Here is a 23,663-nt window from a genome sequence, read left to right as displayed (position 1 = left end):
ATGTCATTAAATTATTGCCTTATATTAGTGATTGCTTTATATTTACTTTACATTTTTATTTACTTAGTCATCACACCCTTCTTTTGAATTGGCAATTGAGTGACTGAATACAGTTGCTCCTAAATGCAGTTGCTCCAACTAGATAAGCTTTAATAGGACATCAATCTGTTGCCCATGTTTGATTATGTAACGCAATAGGATAACTACACATACAGTTTTAGGTTTGAATCATGGGGTGCCTCATAGACCAGTTTTACTTGCTTGAATAAACGTATACCCTACTGAGCAGTAGAGCCAAGTTTACTACTGTGGGAGATCTTTCCAGCGGCTCTAGCCATAAAGATTAATTCTGAGAGGGGAACATGTAGGGCACATGGACAGGGAGTTATTCATATGCAATTTTTATTTTATTCAAAGTACCTGGCAGGGTAAAATCACACCATATTTTATGTTTTATATTTTATGTTTATCTTCCATGGGAAAAAAAACTTTTTTTTCCTGATCTTAAGACCCACAGACACAATGGTTTTACCAAACATGGAGTTACCCAAAGCTGCGAATGCCCAATTCTTGGTGCGAAGGGCGGTCTATGCTGAGCCATCTTTTCAAGATGAAAATGAAAAAAAAGCGATTGTAAGAAAAACATATCGTGAAAGACTACAAAACAGCTGCAGGTATAGTATACAGACCCTCTTCTGTATTATAGTTAATTCATATATTCCTACTGGCTCTCTGTGAGATTTCCCAAAACAACATTGTAATTACTATACAAACCCCCTTTGTACACATTTATAACTACTATAATACTGCCCACTATGTACAATATAACTACTACTAATTACAATAATACCGGCTATAATACTGCTACATGTGTCCCATATGTAAAATAATAAAACTACTATCATACGGCACCTAAATACAAGAATAAAACGACTATAATACTGTCCCAATGTACATGGATTTAACAACTTAATTTGTGTCCCTTTGTACAATGATATAATTACTATAATTCTGTCCCTTATCAATAACAATAAAACATTTATAACAGAATATAAAACTGAATATAAAACTCCAAGAATATAAAACTGCTTTCTACATCCAAGAATATAATAACTGTACTATCATAAAGCCTAATTGTACAGGAATATAACCACTATAATTCTGACTCTATGTACAAGAATATAACCCATGGTACACTGCTTCAAAATATTACCACTATAATACTTCCCCTATGTACAAGAATATACCCACTATAATATTGATCCTTTGTGCAAGAATATAAACACTATAATCTATAATTCTGACCATATGGACAAGAGAATAATTACTTTAATACTGTCCTTGTGTACAAGAATGTTAGTACTATCATTGTATGTAAGATTGCAATTGGCAGGACATTTTTACACATGACTTGTACTTGAAAAACTGAATTGTGATTTTAATTCACCATTTTGCCTAGAATCCAAGTATTTTTATGGATACATATTTAAATATTAAAAAAACAATGCATCTTCAATGTGTTTTCTAATCCTGTTCACCGGGTTCCTATTCCTATAGCAGAACCCAACAGCTCCAGACCTGCTCTTGTGCTCATTATTGGTTGGCTGACCATTAAACGGTAGATAAAAAAAAAGGGTCTAAAAGGGGTACTCCGGTGGGGAAAAAAAAATTCATATCAACTGGTGCCAGAAAGTTAAACATCTTCTATAAAAAAAATCTTGATCTTTCCAGTACTTATCAGCTGCTGTAGAGTTGTTCTTTTCTGTCTGACCACAGTGCTCTCTGCTGACACCTCTGTCCATGTCAGGAACTGTCCAGAGTACGAGCAAATCCCCATAGAAAACCTATCCTGCTCCGGACAGTTCCTGACATGAAGAGAGGTGTCAGCAGAGAGCACTGTGGTCGTACAGAAAAGAACAACTCAATTTCTTCTGGAACACTCAACAGCTGATAAGTACTGGAAGGATTAAGATTTTTTTTTAAAAGAAGTAATTTACAAATCTGTTTAACTTTCTGGCACCAGTTGATTTGAAAAAGATTGCTTTCCACCGGAGTACCCCTTTAAGCTCTTAAGGTCAAAATCAAAACTGGAAACATTGTGCCTTGTTTCTATATTGTAGAGTAGAAGATAAGTCTTATGAAACCAAGTATCTAAGTGAAGAATGCAAGAAGGGAATAAAATGTATTTTAATTGAGTTAATCGATAACTTCAGTGACTATAAAGAGCTTTCATTGGTGTAATATAGTCATCAAAGAGTAACAACCTACAAAAAATGTTACTGTGCTCCAAACAATCAACACAGGACACACATTGAAATTGAAATTTCAGCAATTGAGAACCTGAACTTTAGGCTATGCTCACACGTTACGAATGTCCGCATGGAAAATCTGTGTGTGGACATTCCAGGGAGTTCGGGCACCAGCGCTAGGACTGCAAGGGAATACACCATCTCATAGACAGCTATGCATTCCGTATGGTGTCCACAGAAAAATCAACACGTTAATTTTTCTGAATTAATTTTCTGAAACTGAATTTTCATGCCAGATACATCTGTCACGGAAATCAATGGGTCTCCAGGGTCTCTGGTGCTTCTTCAGAATCTCTGGTGGAATTCGAATGCGGAATTCCGGACGTGTGAACTTGGCCTTAGGGTGTACGTAGACAATAAGACTGCTGAGGGACATTTTAAAGATGGGGTGAAGAATAAGCCTCATTCCTTATTTTAATAGGTAGTGAGAACCTGCAATGTTAGCAAACGGATGTGAGGGACAAATTACAAATCATGGAAAAGAGATGTGAGGCAAAAAAAATCTTCATTTTCACCTGTCTCATGTAGTGTATCTGGCAACAAAAAAGGAAATAATAAAAAATGTTGATGTATGGCCCTTTTTGTCTATTCATGCTTAATCTAATACAATCTTATTGTTAAGCCATGACTACATATGATACACACTTTAGAAGTGAAAGGCTTAAAAGGAACCAGACATCAGATTTGACCATATATAAAGCGTAGAAAAACAATATATATTGTAAAATACTGTTCTTTACTATGCCAGGGAGACATTCCTGCTAGCAGTGATGGTGAGGATTGTAACTTTGAAAGGTGTCTCTCGTCAGCCTGTAAGTAGTCCCCTGGGCAGGAAACCACTCTCTTCTAGTCTCGTCTGCTTAGGCTGTAATCATGCCCACTCAGTGTGATTGACAACTTGGGTACTGCCCCATCATTGTTCTGCTTAGTCTGCTTAGGGAGCAGAACGGTGACATGAGCTGTCAATCACACTGATTACAGCTGGAGCAAATGAGACCAGAGAAGGATGGATCCCCACCCAGGTTACTACTTACCTGCTGGTGGGAGACTTTATGGCACAATCTGATGTCAGGTTCCCTTTACAAGAGCCTTAGAATTTTTTTTTCTTAAACCAGAACATTCCTATACCTAACACTGGCTATGGGGTCAAGGAAAAAACTTAAAGGGGTTATCCAGGCAGAGAGTTTTTTCAGTTTAACAGAAGAAATTGTTTTCTGTTGGGCTTTTGGAGCCCAATTTTGGGGGTACATTATTGTGTCATAGCTTGGGCCATAGGAGGATCCTCTGGTTCTCTGGGGGGCCAGTTTGATCCAGAGAGAGAGAGATCCTGCCTGAAACAAAAATTAGCAAAAACAATAACCATGATGTATTCTAGATTTTATATGATGGATATTTATCAGTGGTAGAGGTTCACTTTTATTTGTTTACCTATATATTATCACTGGGTTGTAATTTTACATGTTTTTCAATAGGTGTTCTGGTAGAAGAGTCCTCTCGATAATCAAATCTATTCTCCCAATATTGGACTGGCTTCCCAAATATAAATGGAAGGAGTGGATTATAAGTGACATCATCTCAGGAGTGAGTACTGGGCTGGTATCAACTCTACAGGGTGAGTTTACACATATACACAATGAACAGTACCACAGCTACCATCTTTACACTGGCAAGAAATGATATGTAAGCACTTCTTGGTGAAAAGGTGTCTGAGGTTTTTGCCCTTCCTGCTGCAACCCCTTACTACTTACTAAAATACAACTAAAGCTTATGACGTGTTGACTGCTCTGTAAGACACATATCAAGTCAAACATATATTAGTCTTCCTAACATGTCCCTATATATAAAAGAAAATAGTTGTTCAATGCTCTTCATATACAGAAAGCTCACATAGTAAAGAACACATAAGGTTCTTCATCGAGTTTATGGGCATCGAGTTTAAGTTCACAGTCATTGTAAAATGAAAATACTGCAGTAAAGTAGGTATAAAAAGTGGCATTTATTAAAAATGTAATAATGTGTTCTATTAAGGTCAATGTAAAGGCAGCCATCAGTGTGCACATTCTTTTAACCCCTTAATGACCACAGACGTAAATTTACGTCCTGGTGCTGCGGTACTTAGAGCACCAGGATGTATATTTACGTCCTATACATGATCGCGAGCATTAGAGCCATGCCCGGATCATGAGCGGCTGGTCCTTGCTGCTGATCGCAGCCAGGGACCTGCCGGTGATGGCCGACATTCGCGATCACGCGGATGTCTGCCATTAACCTCTCAGATGCCTTGATCAATACAGATCATGGCATCTGCGGGAGTGCTGTCAGAAATATGGATGATCGGATCGCCCGCAGCGCTGCCGCGGCAATACGATCATCCAGAATGACGCACGGAGGTCCCCTCACCTGCCTTCGCCGCCTTCCACGGGTCTTCTGCTCTGGTCTGAGATCGAGCAGACCAGAGCAGAAGATGACCGATAACACTGATCAGTGCTATGCTCAATACATAGCACTGAAAAGTATTAGCAATCAAAGGATTGCTATAAATAGTCTCCTATGGGGACTATGAAAGTGTAAAAATGAAAGTAAAAAAAGTAAAAAAGAGTTTAAAAAAAAAAGGAAAATAAAAATATACAATATCCTTTTTTTCCCATTTTACCCCCATAAAGTGTAAAAAAAAATGTATACACATATTTGGTATCGCCGCATGCATAAATGTCCGAACTATTAAAATATAATTTTATTAATCCCGTAAAGTGAACGGTGTGAACGTAAAAAAAAAAAAACGCAAAATTTAAGCTTTTTGGTCACATTTTTTTTTTTACATGATTAAAAAAATTAATAAAAGTTTTATATACACAAATGTGGTATCAATAAAAAGTTAAGATCATGGCGCAAAAAAATTAGCCCTCACACTGCCGATTATACGGAAAAATGAAAAAGTTATAGGTGGTCAAAATAGAAAGATTTTAAACATACTAATTTGGTTAAAAAGTTTGAGATTTTGTTTAAGTGCAACAATAATAGAAAAGTATGTAATCATGGGTATCATTTTAATCGTATTGAACCACAAAATAAAGAACACATGTCATCTTCTCAGAAGAAGGAATTTAGCTGAGCAAATACTCTTCAGCTGACTCTTTGTGGGTTTTCAACCAGAGTAAGTGCGGTGTAGCTTATGCTACAAACAACGTGCACCCTACAATAGGGTATCATGCTGCAATCTGTGAGAATAGCTGTGAGTAAACCAACCTGTATAGGCCCTTGGACCGTAACTACCTTCACTAGCAAAAAGTGTGAAAAGCATATTTAGAGACTTTTAGTCATTATAACTGCTTATAAAGCAACTACTAAAGAGGTCAAAGACTTCCTAGATTGTATTAGACTACATCAGTTTAACCAGACCACCCTGCCATATGTGACATTACAACCTACTTAATCTGAGGGACTGCTACCCTATCTGGCCTGAACTTTCACACTACTTATTAGTGTCCTATGTGCCCATGTGTGTTAATAATGACATCAGTGCAGGCATATGTAAAAAGTATTCCCAGCATGTTTAATGGTGATTTCCTCCTAACCAAAGATGTCCTATTAGAAGAGAGACCACAGCCAGGATAAGATATGTTGTATAATTTCATTTTTTGTAACATGGCACATATGTATCGAAAATCATCTGAATTTCAAATCATAGTTATGGCTATCATTAATCAATGTAGGTGATGATTAATTCACGTGAGCCATACAATCCAGGTTGTTATGTGCTTATTAATGGATCTTAACCCCTTAAGGACCAGGCCATTTTACACCTTAGGACCAGAGCGTTTTTTGAACATCTGACCACTGTCACTTTAAACATTAATAACTCTGGAATGCTTTTAGTTATCATTCTGATTCCGAGAATGTTTTTTCGTGACATATTCTACTTTAACATGGTGGCACATTTTTGTGGTAACTTGCATCCTTTCTTGGTGAAAAATCCCAAAATTTGATGAAAAAATTGAAAATGTTGCATTTTTCTAACTTTGAAGCTCTCTGCTTGTAAGGAAAATGGATATTCCAAATAATTTTTTTTATTCACATTTCCAATATGTCTACTTTATGTCTGCATCATAAAATTGACAAGTTTTTACTTTTGGAAGACACCAGAGGGCTTCAAATTTCAGCAGCAATTTTCCAATTTTTCACAAAATTTTCAAACTCACTATTTTTCAGGGACCAGTTCAGATTTGAAGTGGATTTGAAGGGTCTTCATATTAGAAACACCCCATATTAGAAATACCCCATTATAAAAACTGCACCCCCAAAGTATTCAAAATGACATTCAGTCAGCGTTTTAACCCTTTAAGTGTTTCACAGGAATAGCAGCAAAGTGAAGGAGAAAATTCACAATCTTCATTTCTTGTAGACCCAATTTTCGAATTTTTACAAGGGGTAAAAGGAGAAAATTTATACTTGTTTTTGTAGCCCAATTTCTCTCGCATAAGCACATATCTCATATGTCTATGTAAAGTGTTCGGCAGGCGCAGTAGAGGGCTCAGAAGCGAAGGAGCGACAAGGGGATTTTGGAGAGTACGTTTTTCTGAAATGGTTTTTGGGGGGCATGTTGCATTTAGGAACCCCACATGGCATACCATTTTAGAAACTAGACCCCTTGAGGAACGTAACAAGGAATTAAGTGAGCCTTAATACCCCACAGATGTTTCACGACTTCTGCATATGTAAAAAATAAATAAAAAATTTCACTAAAATGTGTGTTTCCCCCCAAATTTCACATTTTTGCAAGGGTTAATAGCAGAAAATACCCACCAAAATTTGTAACCCCATCTCTTCTGAGTATGGAGGTACCCCATAAGTTGGCCTGAAGTGCACTTCGGGCGAACTACAATGCTCAGAAGAGAAGGAGTCATATTTGGCTTTTTGAGAGCAAATTTTGGTCGGGGGGGGGGGGGCATGTCGCATTTAGGAAGCCCCTATGGTGCCAGAACAGCAAAAAAAACACATGGCATACCATTTTGGAAACTAGACCCCTTGAGGAACGTAACAAGGAATAAAGTGAGCCTTAATACCCCACAGGGGTTTTACGACTTTTGCATATGTAAAAAAAAAAAAAAATGTTTTTTTTCACTAAAATGTGTGTTTCCCCCCAAATTTCACATTTTTGCAAGGGTTAACAGCAGAAAATACCCCCCAAAATTTGTAACCCCATTTCTTCTGAGTATGGAAATACCTTATGTGTGGACGTCAAGTGCCCTGCGGTCGAACTACAATGCTCAGAAGAGGAGGAGTGCCATTGAGCTTTTGAAAAGTGAATTTGTTTGGAATGGTAGTCATGGGCCATGTGCGTTTACAAAGCCCCCCGTGGTGCCAGAACAGTGGACCCCCCCACGTGATCCCATTTTGGAAACTACACCCCTTACAGAATTTAATAAGGGGTGCAATGAGTATTTACACCCCACTGGCATTTGACAGATCTTTGGAACAGTGGGCTGAGCAAATGAAAAATTACATTTTTCATTTTCACGGACCACTGTTGCAAAAATCTGCCAGACACCTGTGGGGCGCAAATGCTCACTGTACCCCTTATTACATTACGTGAGGGGTGTAGTTTCCAAAATGGGGTCACATGTTGGGGGGTCCATTGTTCTGGCGCTATGGGGGATTTGTAAACACACGTGGCCTTCAATTCCGGACACATTTTCTCTCAAAATCCCAATGGCGCTCCCTCTCTTCTGAGCATTGTAGTTCGCCCGCCCAGCACTTTACATCCACATTTGGGGTATTTTCTTACTCAGAAGAAATGGGGTTCCAAATTTGGGGCGGCTTTTTTCCTATTTTCCCTTGTGAAAATGAAAAATTTAGGGTAACCAGCAATTTAGTGAAAAAAAAATAATTTTTTTCATTTTCGCATCCAACTTTAATAAAAATTTGTCAAACGCCTGTGGCGTGTTAAGGCTCACTATACCCCTTGTTACATTCCGTGAGGAGTGTAGTTTCCAAAATGGGGTCATATGTCGGTATTTTTTTTTTTTTCGTTTATGTCAGAATCGCTGTAAAATTAGCCACCCCTGTGCAAATCACCAATTTCAGCTTCAAATGTACATAGTGCGCTCTCACTCATGAGCCTTGTTGTGCGTCCGCAGAGCATTTTACGCCCACATCTGGGGTATTTCCGTACTCAGGAGAAATTGCGTTACAAATTTTGGGGGTCTTTTTTTCCTTTTACCTCTTGTGAAAATAAAAAGTAAAGGCCACACCAGCATGTTAGTGTAAAAAAAAATTTTTTTACACTAACTGGCTGGTGTAGACCCCAACTTTTCCTTTTCATAGGGGTAAAAGGAGAAAAAGCCCCCCCGAAATTTGTAGTGTAATTTCTCCCGAGTACGGAGATACACCATATGTGGCACTAAACTGTTTCCTTGAAATACGACAGGGCTCCGAAGTGAGAGAGCGCCAATGCGCATTTGATGACTAAATTAGGGATTGCATAGGGGTGGACATAGGGGTATTCTACGCCAGTGATTCCCAAACAGGGTGCCTCCAGCTGTTGCTAAACTCCCAGCATGCCTGGACAGTCAGTGGCTGTCCAGAAATGCTGGGAGTTGTTGTTTTGCAACAGCTGGAGGCTCCGTTTTGGAAACACTGCCGTACAATACGTTTTTAATTTTTATTGGTGGAGACAGTGTAAGGGGGTGTATATGTAGTGTTTTACCCTTTATTATGTGTTAGTGTAGTGTTTTTAGGGTACATTCACACTGGCGGAGGTTTACAATGAGTTCCCTACTAGGAGTTTGCGCTGCAGCGAAAAATTTGCCGCAGCTCATACTTGAAGCAGAAAACTTACTGTAAGCCTGCCTGTGTGAATGTACCCTGTACGTTCACATGGGGGGCAAACCTCCAGCTGTTTCAAAACTACAACTCCCAGCATGTACTGATAGACCATGCAGGCTGGGAGTTGTAATTTTGCAAAAGCTGGAGGCACACTAGTTGGAAAACCTTCAGTTAGGTTCTGTTATCTAACTCAATATTTTCCAACCAGTGTGCCTCCAGCTGTTGCAAAACTACAACTCCCAGCATGTACTGATCACCGAAGGGCATGCTGGGAGATGTAGTTATGCAACAGCTGGAGGGATCGCAACTACAACTTCCAGCATGCTGGGATTTGCAGTTTTGCAACATCTGGAGAGCTACAGTATAGAGACCACTGCAAACTGTGGCCCTCCAGATGCTGCAAAACTACAAATCCCAGCTTGCCCAGACAGCAAACAGTTGTGTGAGTATGCTAGGAGTTGTAGTTTTGCAAGATCTGGGGGGCTATAGTTCAGAGACTACCATATAGTGGTCTCAAACTGTAGTCCTCCAGCTGTTGCAAAACTACAACTCCCAGAATGCCCAAAACAACTGTCTGGGCATGCTGGGAGTTGTAGTTTTGCAACATCTGGAGTGCTACAGTATAGAGACATCTATATAGTGGTCTCGGACTGCAGCCCTCCAGATGTTGCTAGGCAACTTACCGGCTTCTGTCGGATCCAGGGAGCCTGCTGCACGACATCGCCGCCCGCCGATCTCCGACGCCGATCGTCGCCCGCAGCCTCCGCAGATGGGTAAGTGGACTCCGGTGTCGTTTCCCCGTTCTGCCCCGCCTATTGTGGGTGGGCAGGACAGGGAAAACGAAAGTTACCCCCCCCCCCCTGCCCCCTATGTGCTATTGGTGGTCGCGTCTAGACCACCAATAGCAGAGATAGGAGGGGTGGCACCCCCGTCACCTCACTCCTATCTCTTCAGGGGGGTTGTGGGTGTCTTAGACACCCGCGATCCCCCTTACATTCCGGGTCACCATAGACCCGTAAGGACCCGGAATCGCGCAAATCGCAAGTGTGAATTCACTTGCGATTTGCACCGATCGCCGACATGGGGGGGTCTGATGACCCCCCTGGGCATTTGCGAGGGGTGCCTGCTGATAGATATCAGCAGTCACCCCGGTCCGGTCCCCGCCCGGCGCGCGGCGGGGACCGAAATTCCCACGGACGTATGAGTACGTGCCTGGTCCTTAAGTACCAGGGTGCAGGGACGTACTGATACGTGCCTGGCCCTTAAGAGGTTAAAGAAGATTGAAGTAAAGCTAAAGCTTTAAGCTTTTATCAAGCATTGAATTTGGAGCCTGGTGGATCTAATGAATGTCAATTGACTAATTAAATAAGGACAAAATAACAATGTGGCATCATCTGGGAAGGATTGTGATCGTCTTTTTGATTTACCAGACAAATTATTTTAATCAATCATTTCGGCTTGATCATGATGTCAGCTCTGTTCATGCGTGGTAAAATGGGTGGAGGAAGATAACCAAGATTAGATATCCATATTTAGCTTATAAGGTTCCTGTTTCGACACATGCCCCAAACATGGAACCACTGAAGGGTCGGTTGATCATTTTCCAGTTTAAGTATCAGTGTATATCTTTTGGAATGCTTTAAGACCTTGGTGTACTAGTTCTTGGTGTGCTGTTCTTCTGGTGTCACAACTATCAGAATACAATAGTCCCTCAACTTGTAATGGCCTCAGATTACAATATTTTCAGCATGCAATGGTCTTTTCTGAACCATACTCAACATACAATGCTACAGACTGACCAGATCTGCAAAATGTGTCAATGGCTGGAACATCTGACCAATCAGAATGGGCATTTCTCTGGTAAAACCCTTGTATTACTAAAGTGCACTGACTGGCTGACTGGTAGCGCCTCGCTACAGTACAGGGAGATACTACATGTTCTGTACTACTCTTTACCTGTGCCAAGGTAAGTTGCTCCTTTGGACACCAGGTGAGGGCAGCTCCATTTTCCTTTTTTGGGACACTGTGTGTAATGTACAGGACCCTGAAGAAGCTCCTGTCCTCTACATAGACAGTGATTTACAGCTACGAGCAGCTATTTCTTACTTTTTTATGTTAGGACTTGCTTTTTATATGTTAGGACTTGCTTTATCTATATTAGTTATCTACTTACTTTTCCCCCTTTTTCCTATTTTTGGATGGCATTTTGGGGCTTCAGAACCAGTTACCAGGTTTCAGAGAGTTATGGTCTCAACAAACAATGGTTTTAACATACAATGGTCATTCTGGGACCAATTCATATTGTAAATTGAGGGACCACTGTATCATTGATTAAAGTCTTCAGTTACTTTTACACTAGGTGATTATCAATTGAACAGGTCAATTATTCTCCCTATCTAAAAGACCCAAAGGTCAAGCAACAATGATAAAAGTGAATCACCACACAAACCATCCAGTGACTTGTGGCCCTGCCCTAACATTAACTGAGACGCTAAGCTAGTAGATCGGTACTGTCCACCCGTCAAAAAGGTCCCTTAGTAAATAATGTTTCATAGACTTCCTAGATATACATAACTTCTAACTTAACAGGATAGGATTTATTACATTATCTTGACAGAACAGACTGCCCTCTAATGACCCGTAAGCGGAAAAAACTGGTTCCAACGAGAAGTAAGAGAGACAATGGAATGACAACAAGAATGACAACAGTATCAAAGCATTTAAAGTCTATTATATTTTAGGTCAAAGTGATTTTAGATATTTCTAGGAAGTTTAATATATAAACCAATAAAGTAAGGTGGAGAAATTCTGAACTTTGGTGATCTGTGGAGTAACTGCGTCTGTGCAAACATAGATCCAACATTAAAAATAATTTTGCACTACATAGTGTCTCACCATTTCACTATGATACATAATAATAATATTAACGATTTACATCTTATTATTTTAGATACCAGAAAATATCCCTAATCGCTACCAAAAATTGATTAACCATGAATCTTACTGGATCCCTTGTATAATTCTTTTGAAAATATTTTTATATCATTTTATTTCATATATATTTTATCAATTTTATATATTGTAAACATTTTTACATTGTTCTTAGTAATGGAATGGGGTGATTAACTTCAACGATCACATACCTTGAATGACTGCGGTGACTTGCCATATGTATTAAAATGTGCATGGAGGGGGTTAACATCCTTTTCTATTTTGTCAACAAAAGGGTTAACTCTTACCTTTATAAGCATGTTGTTGTGTCTGTCTTGCCATGCCTGAAGAAGCTGTGCATGCACAGCGAAATGCGTTGCATCTTGGTTATTAAAGTACATTTGTATCCTTCCTATCGTGTCCTGGTCGGTCAGCGCCGTGTGAGCCGGTAATTTCCCTAGAAGCCATTCCTTCCTATTCATCTGTTCAAAATGGTAGACTAGGTCAATCACACTTGTCTACGTGCTTTTACTGAGAAGCTTGTTGGATTTCCAATTTGAGGGAGTCAGTCATTTTCTGATGGCAGAATAGAGATGAAAATTCAAGTTGGAATAAAGAAATATTATTTTATTATTTTTATAATTATGGTATGGTTTATTTATAACCTGGTGTCGGTATGTCATTTGCAATGTCTACAAGTAAAAGTTTACATTTATACAATCATACAGTTGAATTAGGGCTCGTTTACACTGCTGTCAGGCTCTGTTAGGTGGAGCTCCGTCAGCAGTTCCGTGAAGTTTAGTGGAGAAAAAAATAGTGCAAGCACTATTTTTTTCTCCGCTTAACTCCTGTAAAATATCACTGACGGACCCCATGCAAGTGAATAAACTCATCAGTTGCCATTTGCATCTACGAAATCCAATATGGAGGAATCAATGATAACATAACATAATATTGTATTGATATGAGTAGCCCGACAATCCGACCAATTTCAGAGTCCATTAGGCTCAAGAAAGAACTGATTGGACACTGAACGTGTCAAATGCAAACGGATATGTGAACCTAGCCTAAGTGATACATAAATTAAATAGGTTGCATAGCCTACTTTTATGTTTCCTTATCTTGGACCTCCCAGTGCCTGTTCTCCCTCCATCACAATTTTTTTTATAGAGTATAGGTTCAGTTACCATCCAGCATCCCAACATTTATGGATACCTCGTGTTCTTTTCATGCACTAGCCCAGACCTCTTTGACTACACTGCTAGCCTGTGATCTGGGTAGTCTTTTGACTACCATATACTGTCTAGTACTTTCTAATTTCTGGCTCCAACTGCTGTTTGCTATAGGAAACAGCTACCACCATGAGAGATCTCCATATCCATGGCCACGGTATCTATGCCCATTAATTGACTTTGTTAAATTAACCCTTCAAAGTGGTGATAATATTATTTTAGTGCTCCCATTGCTGTTACCAGGCCCTGGAAAGCCCCTTTCTGGTACACAGCTATTTTTCAATCTCTCCATTTCAGGGGGTGGGGCAAAAGCTGGGCTTTTTTCCAGTAGTACACACACAGTTACTTCCTCCCTTATTTTTCTAACTAATTACATCAAAGCTAGGCACTTACTCCTCTCTGCTATGTCAGAACATAAAGCTGTTGGAATTTGTACTGGACTTGAACAGGCTGCACTGTGCAGGATGATGATTGATGCACAAGTAAAGAAGGGGTTACTGATGCACTAGCAATGCAAATGCCCTATGAGCATACTACCCTATTCCTCTCCTAATTTTTTGAAGTATATTTGACATATACTGGCCAGATGACAGTTGAAAGGACACACTTTTGTTCTCTGTTTGACCTACAGAGAAACTACTAGAGTAGGTCCCCCATCTAGCATCAGCACACTTTTCCCAGAAGTTACAACAGTGCCCACCACGAAAGTGATCACAGTAGTGCCTCTGTATGGTGTTACCATATGTCACTGTTTCAATACAGATGGCAAGCATAGGTTTGCACCGGCAATACCTTATTTACAGTTCCCTAATATACAGAAGACTTAAATGGGGATAAGATGTAATACTCGATACAACGTATGGACAAATGTGACACTGGTTTCAGGACTCACAACACTTGATTGTAGCTAGTCAACTTTTTGGTATTAAAAAGGGCTACTCAGAGAAGAAGTGGATGCCCTAAAGTAAAATAATGTTTACTATATAAAGACCTGTATGGAAAGATTTATTTCACCTTTGACCATGTTGTAAAAGAAATACTTCATAACTTAACATAAATTGGCTCTTAAGTAATAATATAAACCTTGACTTACATGGCAGAAGGTTCTCTTAAACATTCCTTAAAATAGAATAATCTAAGGCAAGCCAACCTGGTAAAATTCCATGTGGCCTCTTTAAAACAGCTGATCTAGCTACAGCTGAATCATCACAATAAAATGATGGCTTTATAGAGCGATTTCACACTTAAATTTTATTCGTGTAAAAAAAAGAATTATTTTATAGATGACTTATCTGAGATAATCATATTAAACTTCAAATGCTTTCATGAGAAAGCCAATAAAATAAATGTGTCCTTCAGATGGATAAACCTACAGACATGACAAACCCAAAAAGGGACAAGACTCACCGTAAAAGAGGTGTGGCCTGAAAAGGGAGCGTGCTCTCACAACCCGACCTATTTACGATTGAATTCCCTTAAAATCTTGTGAAAAAAATTACGGGAAATTTCCACCAAAATAGCTGGTCAGAGCATTCCTAGCTTGTGTGTCCCAACAGTAAATAGAGTGGAATCATACAAGTCTGAAACAACTTTGCACACTAATAAAAAGCCAACATTTAGTAAATCAAGGTATCTAATAATCTTAGAGATGTAGTACACGGCCCAATGCCTGGGATAGAAGTGTTGAACTCCTAGCTCAATGTTTATTTAAAGTGTACCTGTCGTTAACAAAAACGTTTGATATAATGTAGATAGTGCCATTAAATGTATATTTGTAATACATTGATTAAAAATGCAGTCCCTGTAGCTATTGCCTGTGTGTCTCTGTGAGGAGTCCAAATACAGCAAGTAAATGTAGGACAAGCAGGGCTCTGTGCAGGCTCCTGGCTTATCATCCTGTGAGTCGGGGGCATATCATAGAGCCTTAGTGCACAGAGCCCTGCTTGTCCTCAGTGTACAGAGCCCTGCTTGTCCTCGGTGTACAGAGCCCTGCTTGTCCTCAGTGTACAGAGCCCTGCTTGTCCTCAGTGTACAGAGCCCTGCTTGTCCTCACTGCACAGAGCCCTGCTTGTCCTCACTGAACAGAGCCCTGTTTTTCCTTAGTGCACAGAGCCCTGCTTGTCCTCAGTGCACAGAGCCCTGCTTGTCCTCAGTGCACAGAGCCCTGCTTGTCCTCACTGTACAGAGCCCTGCTTGTCCTCACTGCACAGATCCCTGCTTGTCCTCAGTGTACAGAGCCCTGCTTGTCCTCAGTGTACAGAGCCCTGCTTGTCCTCAGTGTACCGAGCCCTGCTTGTCCTCAGTGTACCGAGCCCTGCTTATCCTCAGTGTACAGAGCCCTGCTTGTCCTCCGTGTACGGAGCCCTGCTTGTCCTCAGTGTACAGAGCCCTGCTTGTCCTCAGTGTACAGAGCCCTGCTTTTCCTGCCCTCACTTCCTGTATTTGGTCTCCTCACAGAGACACACAGACAATAGCTCTAGGGACAAACATATACACATTTTTTAATCAATGTATATTACAAATATACATACAGTGGGGCAAAAAAGTATTTAGTCAGCCACCAATTGTGCAAGTTCTCCCACTTAAAAAGTTGAGAGAGGCCTCTAATTTTCATCGTAGGTATACCTCAACTATGACATAATGAGAGAAAAAAAAATCCATGAAATCACATTGCCAGATTTTTAAAGAATGTATTTGCAAATTATGGTGGAAAATAAGTATTTGGTCAATAACAAAAGTTCATCTCAATACTTTGCTATATACCCTTTGTTGACAATGACAGAGGTCAAGGTTTCCACACACTGTTGCTGGTATTTTGGCCCATTCCTCCATGCAGATCTCCTCTAGAGCAGTGATGTTTTGGGGCTGTCACTGGGGAAACATGGGATTCAACTACCTTCAAAGGTTTTCTATGGGGCTGAGATCTGGAGACTGGCCAGGCCACTCCAGGACCTTGAAATGCTTCTTACGAAGCCACTCCTTTGTTGCCAGGGCAGTGTGTTTGGGATAATTGACATGCTGAAAGACCCAGCCACGTTTCATCTTTAATGCCTTTGCTGATGGAAGGAGGTTTTCACTCAAAATCTCAAGGTACATGGCCCCATTCATTCTTTCCTTTACACGGATCAGATATCCTGGTCCCTTTGCTGAAAAACAGCCCCAAAGCATGATGTTTCCACCCCCCCATGCTTCACAGTAGTTATGGTGTTCTTTGGATGCAACTCAGAATTCTTTCTCCTCCAAACACGACAAGTTGAGTTTTTACCAAAAAGTTCTACTTTGGTTTTATCTGACCATATGACATTCTCCCAACCCTCTTATGGATCATCCAAATGCTCTCTAGCAAACTCCAGATGGGCCCGGACATGTACTGGCTTAAGCAGGGGGGACACGTTTGGCACTGCATGATTTGAGTCCCTGGTGGTGTAGTGTGTTACTGATGGTAGCCTTTGTTTCTTTGGTCCCAGCTCTCTGCAGGTCATTCACTAGGTCCCCCCGTGTGGTTCTGGGATTTTTTTTCTCTCACCGTTCTTGTGATTATTTTGACACCACGGGGTGAGATCTTACGTGGAGCCCCAGATCGAGGGAGATTATCAGTGGTCTTGTATGTTTTCCATTTTCTTGTATGCTTCCACAGTTGATTTCTTCACACCAAGCTACTTGCCTATTGCAGATTCAGTCTTCCCAGCCTGGTACAGGTCTACAATTTTGTTTCTGGTGTCCTTCAACAGCTCTTTGGTCTTGGCTATAGTGGAGTTTGGAGTGTGACTGTTTGAGGTTGTGGACAGGTGTCTTTTATACTGATAACAAGTTCAAACAGGTACCATTAATACAGGTAATGAGTGTAGGACAGAGGAGACTCTTAAAGAAGAAGTTACAGGTCTGTAAGAGCCAGAAATCTTGCAGACCTGTAATGCTTATTTTCCACCATAATTTGCAAATACATTTTTTTTAAATCAAATCAGACAATGTGATTTTATATTTTTTTATTTACTCATTATGTCTCTCATAGTTGAGGTATACCTATGATGAAAATTACAGGCCTCTCTCATCTTTTTAAGTGGGAGAACTTGCACAATTGGTGGCTGACTAAATACTTTTTTGCCCCACTGTATAATGGTATTATCTAGATTATATAAAAAGTTTTTGTTAATGACAGGTACACTTTAACTAGCCTATTACACAATCCAGTTATTGGGCAAGCAGGGCTGCATGAATAATCACTGAATTGTGCTTGCGGTCCTTTATTTCTATCATTTGTTAAGACCGACTACCAATTACACAGGACAATGTGCAGGTAATGAACAAGGATTTTTTTATCAGAGGTTGAAACTATCTGATCATCCAATGAACAAGCATTTGAGTGTTCATCGGCTGCTTGCGGGCCTCTCACACAGGACGATTATCGACCAATTCAGTCAGTAATTGCCCATGTAATAGTGCCCTTATAAGCATGGTTAGATATCGTTGCCATATGTCTAGAGGCAGAAGACCAAATAGAGTGTCTTCTCTTACACCTCTAAAGAAGAATCTCCTATAATTGAAGATAATTGATTCCCTGTCAACCATTATATTGTATAATGCATAGCCAAAGAAGCTAAACAAAGTTCTAGTAAATACTATCTACTCTTAGACCTCACAACAGACCCGATCTCAACGTTTAAAAAAATCTGAATATAAAATCACAAGATGCTGGTGAGTAAAAGGTGCCAACCTATTCGCGTTGTGCAATGTCCATCACAATTCGTACTAAGGCAGATGATAGATGTAGGAACTCCGGCTGCTGTACCTTACCCTGATCACCCAAAAGGGTGTGTATCCAATGTAAAATATCACTTACTCCAGTCAATTAGTCTGTTATCGGTCTGGCACAGGTGATCCCCTAGGAGGAGTTAGTGATATTGTACATTGGATCTGAAAGTTTGTCCACCCTTATGGCAGCTTTAACTCAGAACCCGGAAAACCACCTTTCATTTTGAATTCCATTTAAGGCAATATGCCCATGAGATTATACAACTCAGACAAGAGGACTAAATAGTGTCTGTCACTTAGGTTAAAAAGTGGGATAAGTTTTGAACTTTAGCCATCTATGGGGTGTGCACGACAAATAGCGGTGGTTGGAAGCCTTAAAGGGGTACACCCCTGGAAAAAAAAAAATTTTTTAACTGGTGCCAGAAAGTTAAACAGATTTGTAAATTACTTCTATTTAAAAAAAAAATCTTAATCCTTCCAGTACTTATCAGCTTCTGTATGCTTCACACGAAGTTCTTTTCTTTTTGAATTTCCTTTCTGTCTGATCACAGTGCTCTCTGCTGACAGTGTTCTGTCCATATTAAGAACTGTCCACAGCAGGATAGGTTTGCTGTGGGGATTTGCTCCTACTGTGGACAGTTCCTAAAATGAACAGAGGTGTCAGCAGAGAGGACTGTGGTCAGACATAAAGGAAATTCAAAAAGAAAAGAACTTCCTCTGGAACATACAGCAGCTGATAAGTATTGGAAGGATTAAGATTTATTAATAGAAGTCATTTACAAATCTGTTTAACTTTCTGGCACCAGTTGAAAAAAAAAATGTTTTCCAGTGGAGTACTCCATTAATATCAGCATTGTATCATATTTGCAAGAATGCTCATTGTATTTGGATTTCTATGGACAATAGTGTGATTTCACTATTGTGGCCCATGGTTAGTTCATCATGGTTAAACCACTATTTGTGTTTTTTTATTCTATAGTGAATATAGTCCTACTAGAGTAGTTTACATTTAGCTCATTGCTGAATTCATTCAATCCCACCACTAAAGATTCTATAAAATGGTCGTCTATAATAATCATGGCGCTACTGGCAATGGTTTCTTCTCCGATATGGTATTCGCCAGTGTTGTATGCAAATGACACTTAAAAGAATATAAATCATTTACTATGAAGCAAAATAAATCCAGCCATCCCTTCCACTCCTCTACTCTGTATTTCAGTATGTTGAAGGTTGTGTAAGAGGTCTATAAATTGTTGGTATATCGCAACACGTGAATCAGCAAAGCGTGTTATAGGGACATGTGCACAGGTTATGAGTCTGGTTTATTTGCATTTGAATGGCCTCTAAAGAATTATTGCATGAGATATTGCATTGGTATCAGGGGCGGACGCAGACAGCAGAGGGCCCCTGTGCAAAGAACATGCCTGCCCCCCCCCCCCCCCCCCCCCAGGTAATATGTTTGCTAGGTAAGCGGGTAGTACGTTTGCAAGTAGTACATTTGCTAGTTAGGTAGGTAGAACATTTTCTAAGTAGGTAGGCAAGTAGTAAATTTGCAAGATATTTAGGCAGTTAGTAAGTTCAGTTGGTTGGGAGGCAGGTAAAAGGTTTGGTGCTAGGTAGGTAGGTAGGCAGGTATAAGTTTGGTTGGTAGGTGGGTAGCCATGTAACATTTGGTAGGTAGGCCCTTAGTCCAGTGTTTTCCAAACAGGCTTTGGCTGTTTGGGCATGCTGGGAGTTGTAGTTTTGCAACAGCTGGAGGCACCCAGGTTGGGAAACAATGGACTAAGGACCTACCTACCAAACCTGAGTGCCTCCAGCTGTTGCAGAACTAAAACTCCCAGCATGCCTGGACAGCTAAAGACTGTCTGGGGAATGCTAGGAATTGTAGTTTTGCAACAGCTGGAGGAGCCCAGGTTGGAAAATACTGACTAAGGAGGTGTTTTCAAAACAGTGTCTCTCCAGGTGGTCCAAAACGACAACTCCCAGCATTCCCAGACAGTCTAGTGAATAGTGAGTACAGCTCTGGAGTATAATACAGGATATAAATCAGTACATAAGTAATGTAAAGTGACCCTACATTCACCGCAATAGTGACATCTTGCACAACGGGTGGCACCCATTGTGCAAAATCTAACTATTGCGATAAATGAAGGCTCACGTTACATTACTTATGGTGGAAGCAGCAGGTCACTCACCTAGTCTCCTAAGGAAACTTTGAGATTCGACTGTTGTGAGGCTCCTCAGGTTCTGTTATATGAATGGTGGCTCTGGAGTATAATACAGGATATAACTCAGGATCAGTACAGGATAAGTAATGTAATGTATGTACACAGTGACCTCACCGGCAGAATAGTGAGTACAGCTCTGGAGTATAATACAGGATATACTCAGGATCAGTACAGGATAAGTAATGTAATGTATGTACACAGTGACCTCACCGGCAGAATAGTGAGTACAGCTCTGGAGTATAATACAGGATATAACTCAGGATCAGTACAGGATAAGTAACATAATGTATGTACACAGTGACCTCACCAGCAGAATAGTGAGTACAGATCTGGATAATAATACAGGATATAACTCAGGATCAGTACAAGATAAGTAATGTAATGTATGTACACAGTGACTCCACCAGCAGAATAGTGAGTACAGCTCTGGAGTATAATACAGGATATAACTCAGGATCAGTACAGGATAAGTAATGTAATGTATGTACACAGTGACCTCACCAGCAGAATAGTGAGTACAGCTCTGGAATATAATACAGGATATAACTATTATAATTACTAGGTTCACACTGAAAAATCTCCAGACAGCAATGCATTTCTGAGTGGATCTGCAAAAAGATCTGCACGGTCCTAGCGCCGCCCAAAGGGATCGCTTCTGGAGATTCATCAATGTGAACCAAGCCTTATACATGTGAGAAGGGGATTATACCGTGTTTCTCCGAAAATAAGACCGGGTCTTATATTCATTTTAGTCACAAAAAACACACTAGGGCTTATTTTCAGGGTAGGGCTTATTTATTTATGTACCTTGAACAACATGGGGGCTGTAGCAGTGTGGAAGATGGGGGGGCTGTAGCAGTGTGGAGGATGCTGCACCCCCCCCATCTTCCACACTGCTACAGCCCCCCATCCTTCCACAGCCCCCCATCCTCCACACTGCTACAGCCCCCCATCCTCCACACTCCTACAGTCCCCCATCCTCCACACTGCTACAGCCCCCCATCCTCCCCTTCTCCCGTCCTCCACACTCCTACAGTGCCCCCCACCCCTCTGCCATAATAAACTACGGTACACATTTCCTCCCCAGCGGAGACCAGCCCTTCCCCACCTTCATACGGTAGCGTCCGCAACTTGTACTGTACGGAAGCTGCAGCTCTCGGCGGTGGCAGGATCTCCTTCTGTTGCTTAGCAGCCGGGGGCAGGGACACGTCCGTGACGTCGGCCGTGAATACGCGCGGACGTTTTAAAGCGACGGCGTTCCTGCCCTGGTTCAATTACGGTAATTTGCCACGGGACCAGCCAAAGGAGGGGGGGTTTGTGGGCATTACATGTGAGCAGGGGATTATTATAATCCTCCACTCACATATATGTAACATCTCCCCATCACATGTATAATCTAATAATTTCCTCCTCACATTTATAATCGCAAAATCAGATTATACATGTGAAGAGGGGATTATACATGTGAGGAGGGGATTATACATGTGAGGAGGGGATTATAAATGTCAGGAGGGGATTATACACGTTAGGGGATTATTATAATCCTCCCCTCACATATATATATTATCTCCCCCTTACATGTATAGTCTGATAATCCCCTCCTCACATTTATAGTCCCCTCACAAGTATAATCTCCTAATAAGATTATATGTGAGGGGGTTATCAGTCTATACATGTGAGGGGGAGATGATACATACATGTGAGGGGAGGATTATAATAATCATTATTATCCTCCACTCACATGCATAATTTCTTCCCTCCCCCCCCACACACACGCACACACACACAATAACAACCCTGCACCACCCCCCTCCCTCCCCAATCCTCACCCCACTGCAAAACAACCTCCTACCCCTCAACTCACATGTAATCCAGATGATATACCGGTCCATCTGGCAGTGAATGACACTGCAGCCTGGAGGCCGTGTGGGGGCTGTAAATCACTGATAGAGAGGAGCGGAGGACTCCTCTCTGCTCCGCTCCTCTCTATGATGCCCGCGGCCCGCCGTGACGTCGCACGTCACATCAGCGGGCGTGACTATTTCCTAGGGAGCCACAGCGGTCCTGGGATAGTGGCTGCCTGTGGAAGATTGATTGCGGAGGCGGCGGCAATGAGTTAAAAAAAAGGTGGCAGCGGCGGCAATGAATTAGAAAAAGGCCCCCTCCCTCCCGAAAAAGGTAGCGGGCGGCAGCGGTGGTGGGCCCCCTCCCTCAGTCTAAAATTTTGACGCCTGGCCCACCTGTTTCCCAGCCCGCCTGTCATGACCAGGGCCCCGCGTGGGGCAAAAGGGGCTAGCTGCTTTTGGGCCCCCAGGAATGAGAGGGCCCGGGGCAGCTGCCCCTTTTGCCCCACGTTAAAGACGGGCCTGGCCCCAGCGGTCAGTAGGTGACTGTCACTCACTGACTCGCTAACAGTTTCAGTTCCGGCTGGGCCCACCTGGGCCCCTGTGCAGCTGAACAGGCTGCACATATGGTATGTCCGCCCCTGATTGGTATGAATTATTGCATGGAATGTTTCTATGTGAATTGAAAATGGTTTAAGAAGGTTTTCTTCGGTGAAGTACCCAGTGGACTTAGTCTAGAGGGATAGTTCATAAGGAAATAGCTGTAGCTGTAAAGATTTAAAGTTTTCCCATTACCCCCCCCCCCCCCCCCTATAAACATATGTTCACCATCCTAACCTCCCACCTGGCTGAACCCTCTCACAATTGTTATAGAAGGCAAGTTCAGAGAGTGCTTTGAATTACAATGTAACAACCATATAAAGCTAATTTTCTTTATTTTAGGTCACATAATGACATTAACATTGTAGTGTTCATTTAACAGCACGACTAAAAGCTATGTTTTAATATGCACTACACTACACTGTAATTAAACTAGGGAGGACATCTATACAAAACAGATAATGAAAGTATCGGTATGTTACAAAAATTCTTCTTATGGCTAGGTGGATCTTTACATGTCAATTTAATTTGAATTGAATACCCCTTTAAGTAATTTTGCTAATACATTAATTCAGCAAATTTGCCCCCTTCTCCTGATATTCCTGCTCTTTTCCTCCCCTTGTTGACAGCTCATTGCCCACCACTCCAGTGCTTCAGAACTAGTGCATTCCAAAAACAGCACCACACTTGTCGTCAGGTTGTGTGTGATATTACAACTTGGCTCCATTCACTTCAATGGAACTGAGTGGCAATACCACACACAACCTTAAGACAGATGTTGGGCTGTTTGTTTGAAGAAATCAGTTTTGTTTTTCTAATCCATGACAAACTCTTGCAGATGTTATCCATGTTTAGACTCAAACCCAGGACCCCAGCGTTGCAAGACTACAATGCTGCCCAATGAGCCACTTTGCTGCTCACTGAGGCACTGTGCTGACCTCA

General features: G+C 41.1%; 2 protein-coding genes across 13 annotated transcripts in view; one reads left to right on the top strand and one right to left on the bottom strand.

Moving 5' to 3' along the window:
* The window catches only part of STX3 (syntaxin 3), a 243,052-nt gene that overhangs the window by 158,825 nt on the left and 60,564 nt on the right, over positions 1-23,663 (bottom strand). For all 7 annotated transcript variants that reach the window (XR_008846538.1, XR_008846537.1, XR_008846536.1 and 4 more), the window contains one exon: positions 12,374-12,641. Coding sequence is in view for 4 of the 7 variants with exons in the window: in XM_056531728.1 (XP_056387703.1) it covers positions 12,374-12,547 (174 nt within the window). In the remaining 3 variants the exon portion in view is untranslated. The remainder of the gene's footprint in view (positions 1-12,373; positions 12,642-23,663) is intronic.
* Positions 1-23,663, top strand: part of LOC130282852 (pendrin-like) — a 158,217-nt gene that overhangs the window by 80,906 nt on the left and 53,648 nt on the right. For 5 of the 6 annotated variants that reach the window (XM_056531706.1, XM_056531707.1, XM_056531708.1 and 2 more), the window contains 2 exons: positions 510-674; positions 3,782-3,921. In XM_056531706.1, the coding sequence (XP_056387681.1) occupies positions 523-674; positions 3,782-3,921 (292 nt within the window). In that variant the 5' untranslated portion in view covers positions 510-522. Of the gene's footprint in view, positions 1-509; positions 675-3,781; positions 3,922-23,663 lie in introns of those variants that run through there. The other variant, XM_056531710.1, reaches the window with a different exon arrangement.

The sequence above is a fragment of the Hyla sarda genome, chromosome 7 (assembly GCF_029499605.1).
Source record: "Hyla sarda isolate aHylSar1 chromosome 7, aHylSar1.hap1, whole genome shotgun sequence".
In the NCBI taxonomy this organism is placed as follows: Eukaryota; Metazoa; Chordata; class Amphibia; order Anura; family Hylidae; genus Hyla; species Hyla sarda.
The sequence above is the reverse complement of the archived record's forward strand: the minus strand, read 5'-3'. Positions and strand labels throughout refer to the sequence as shown.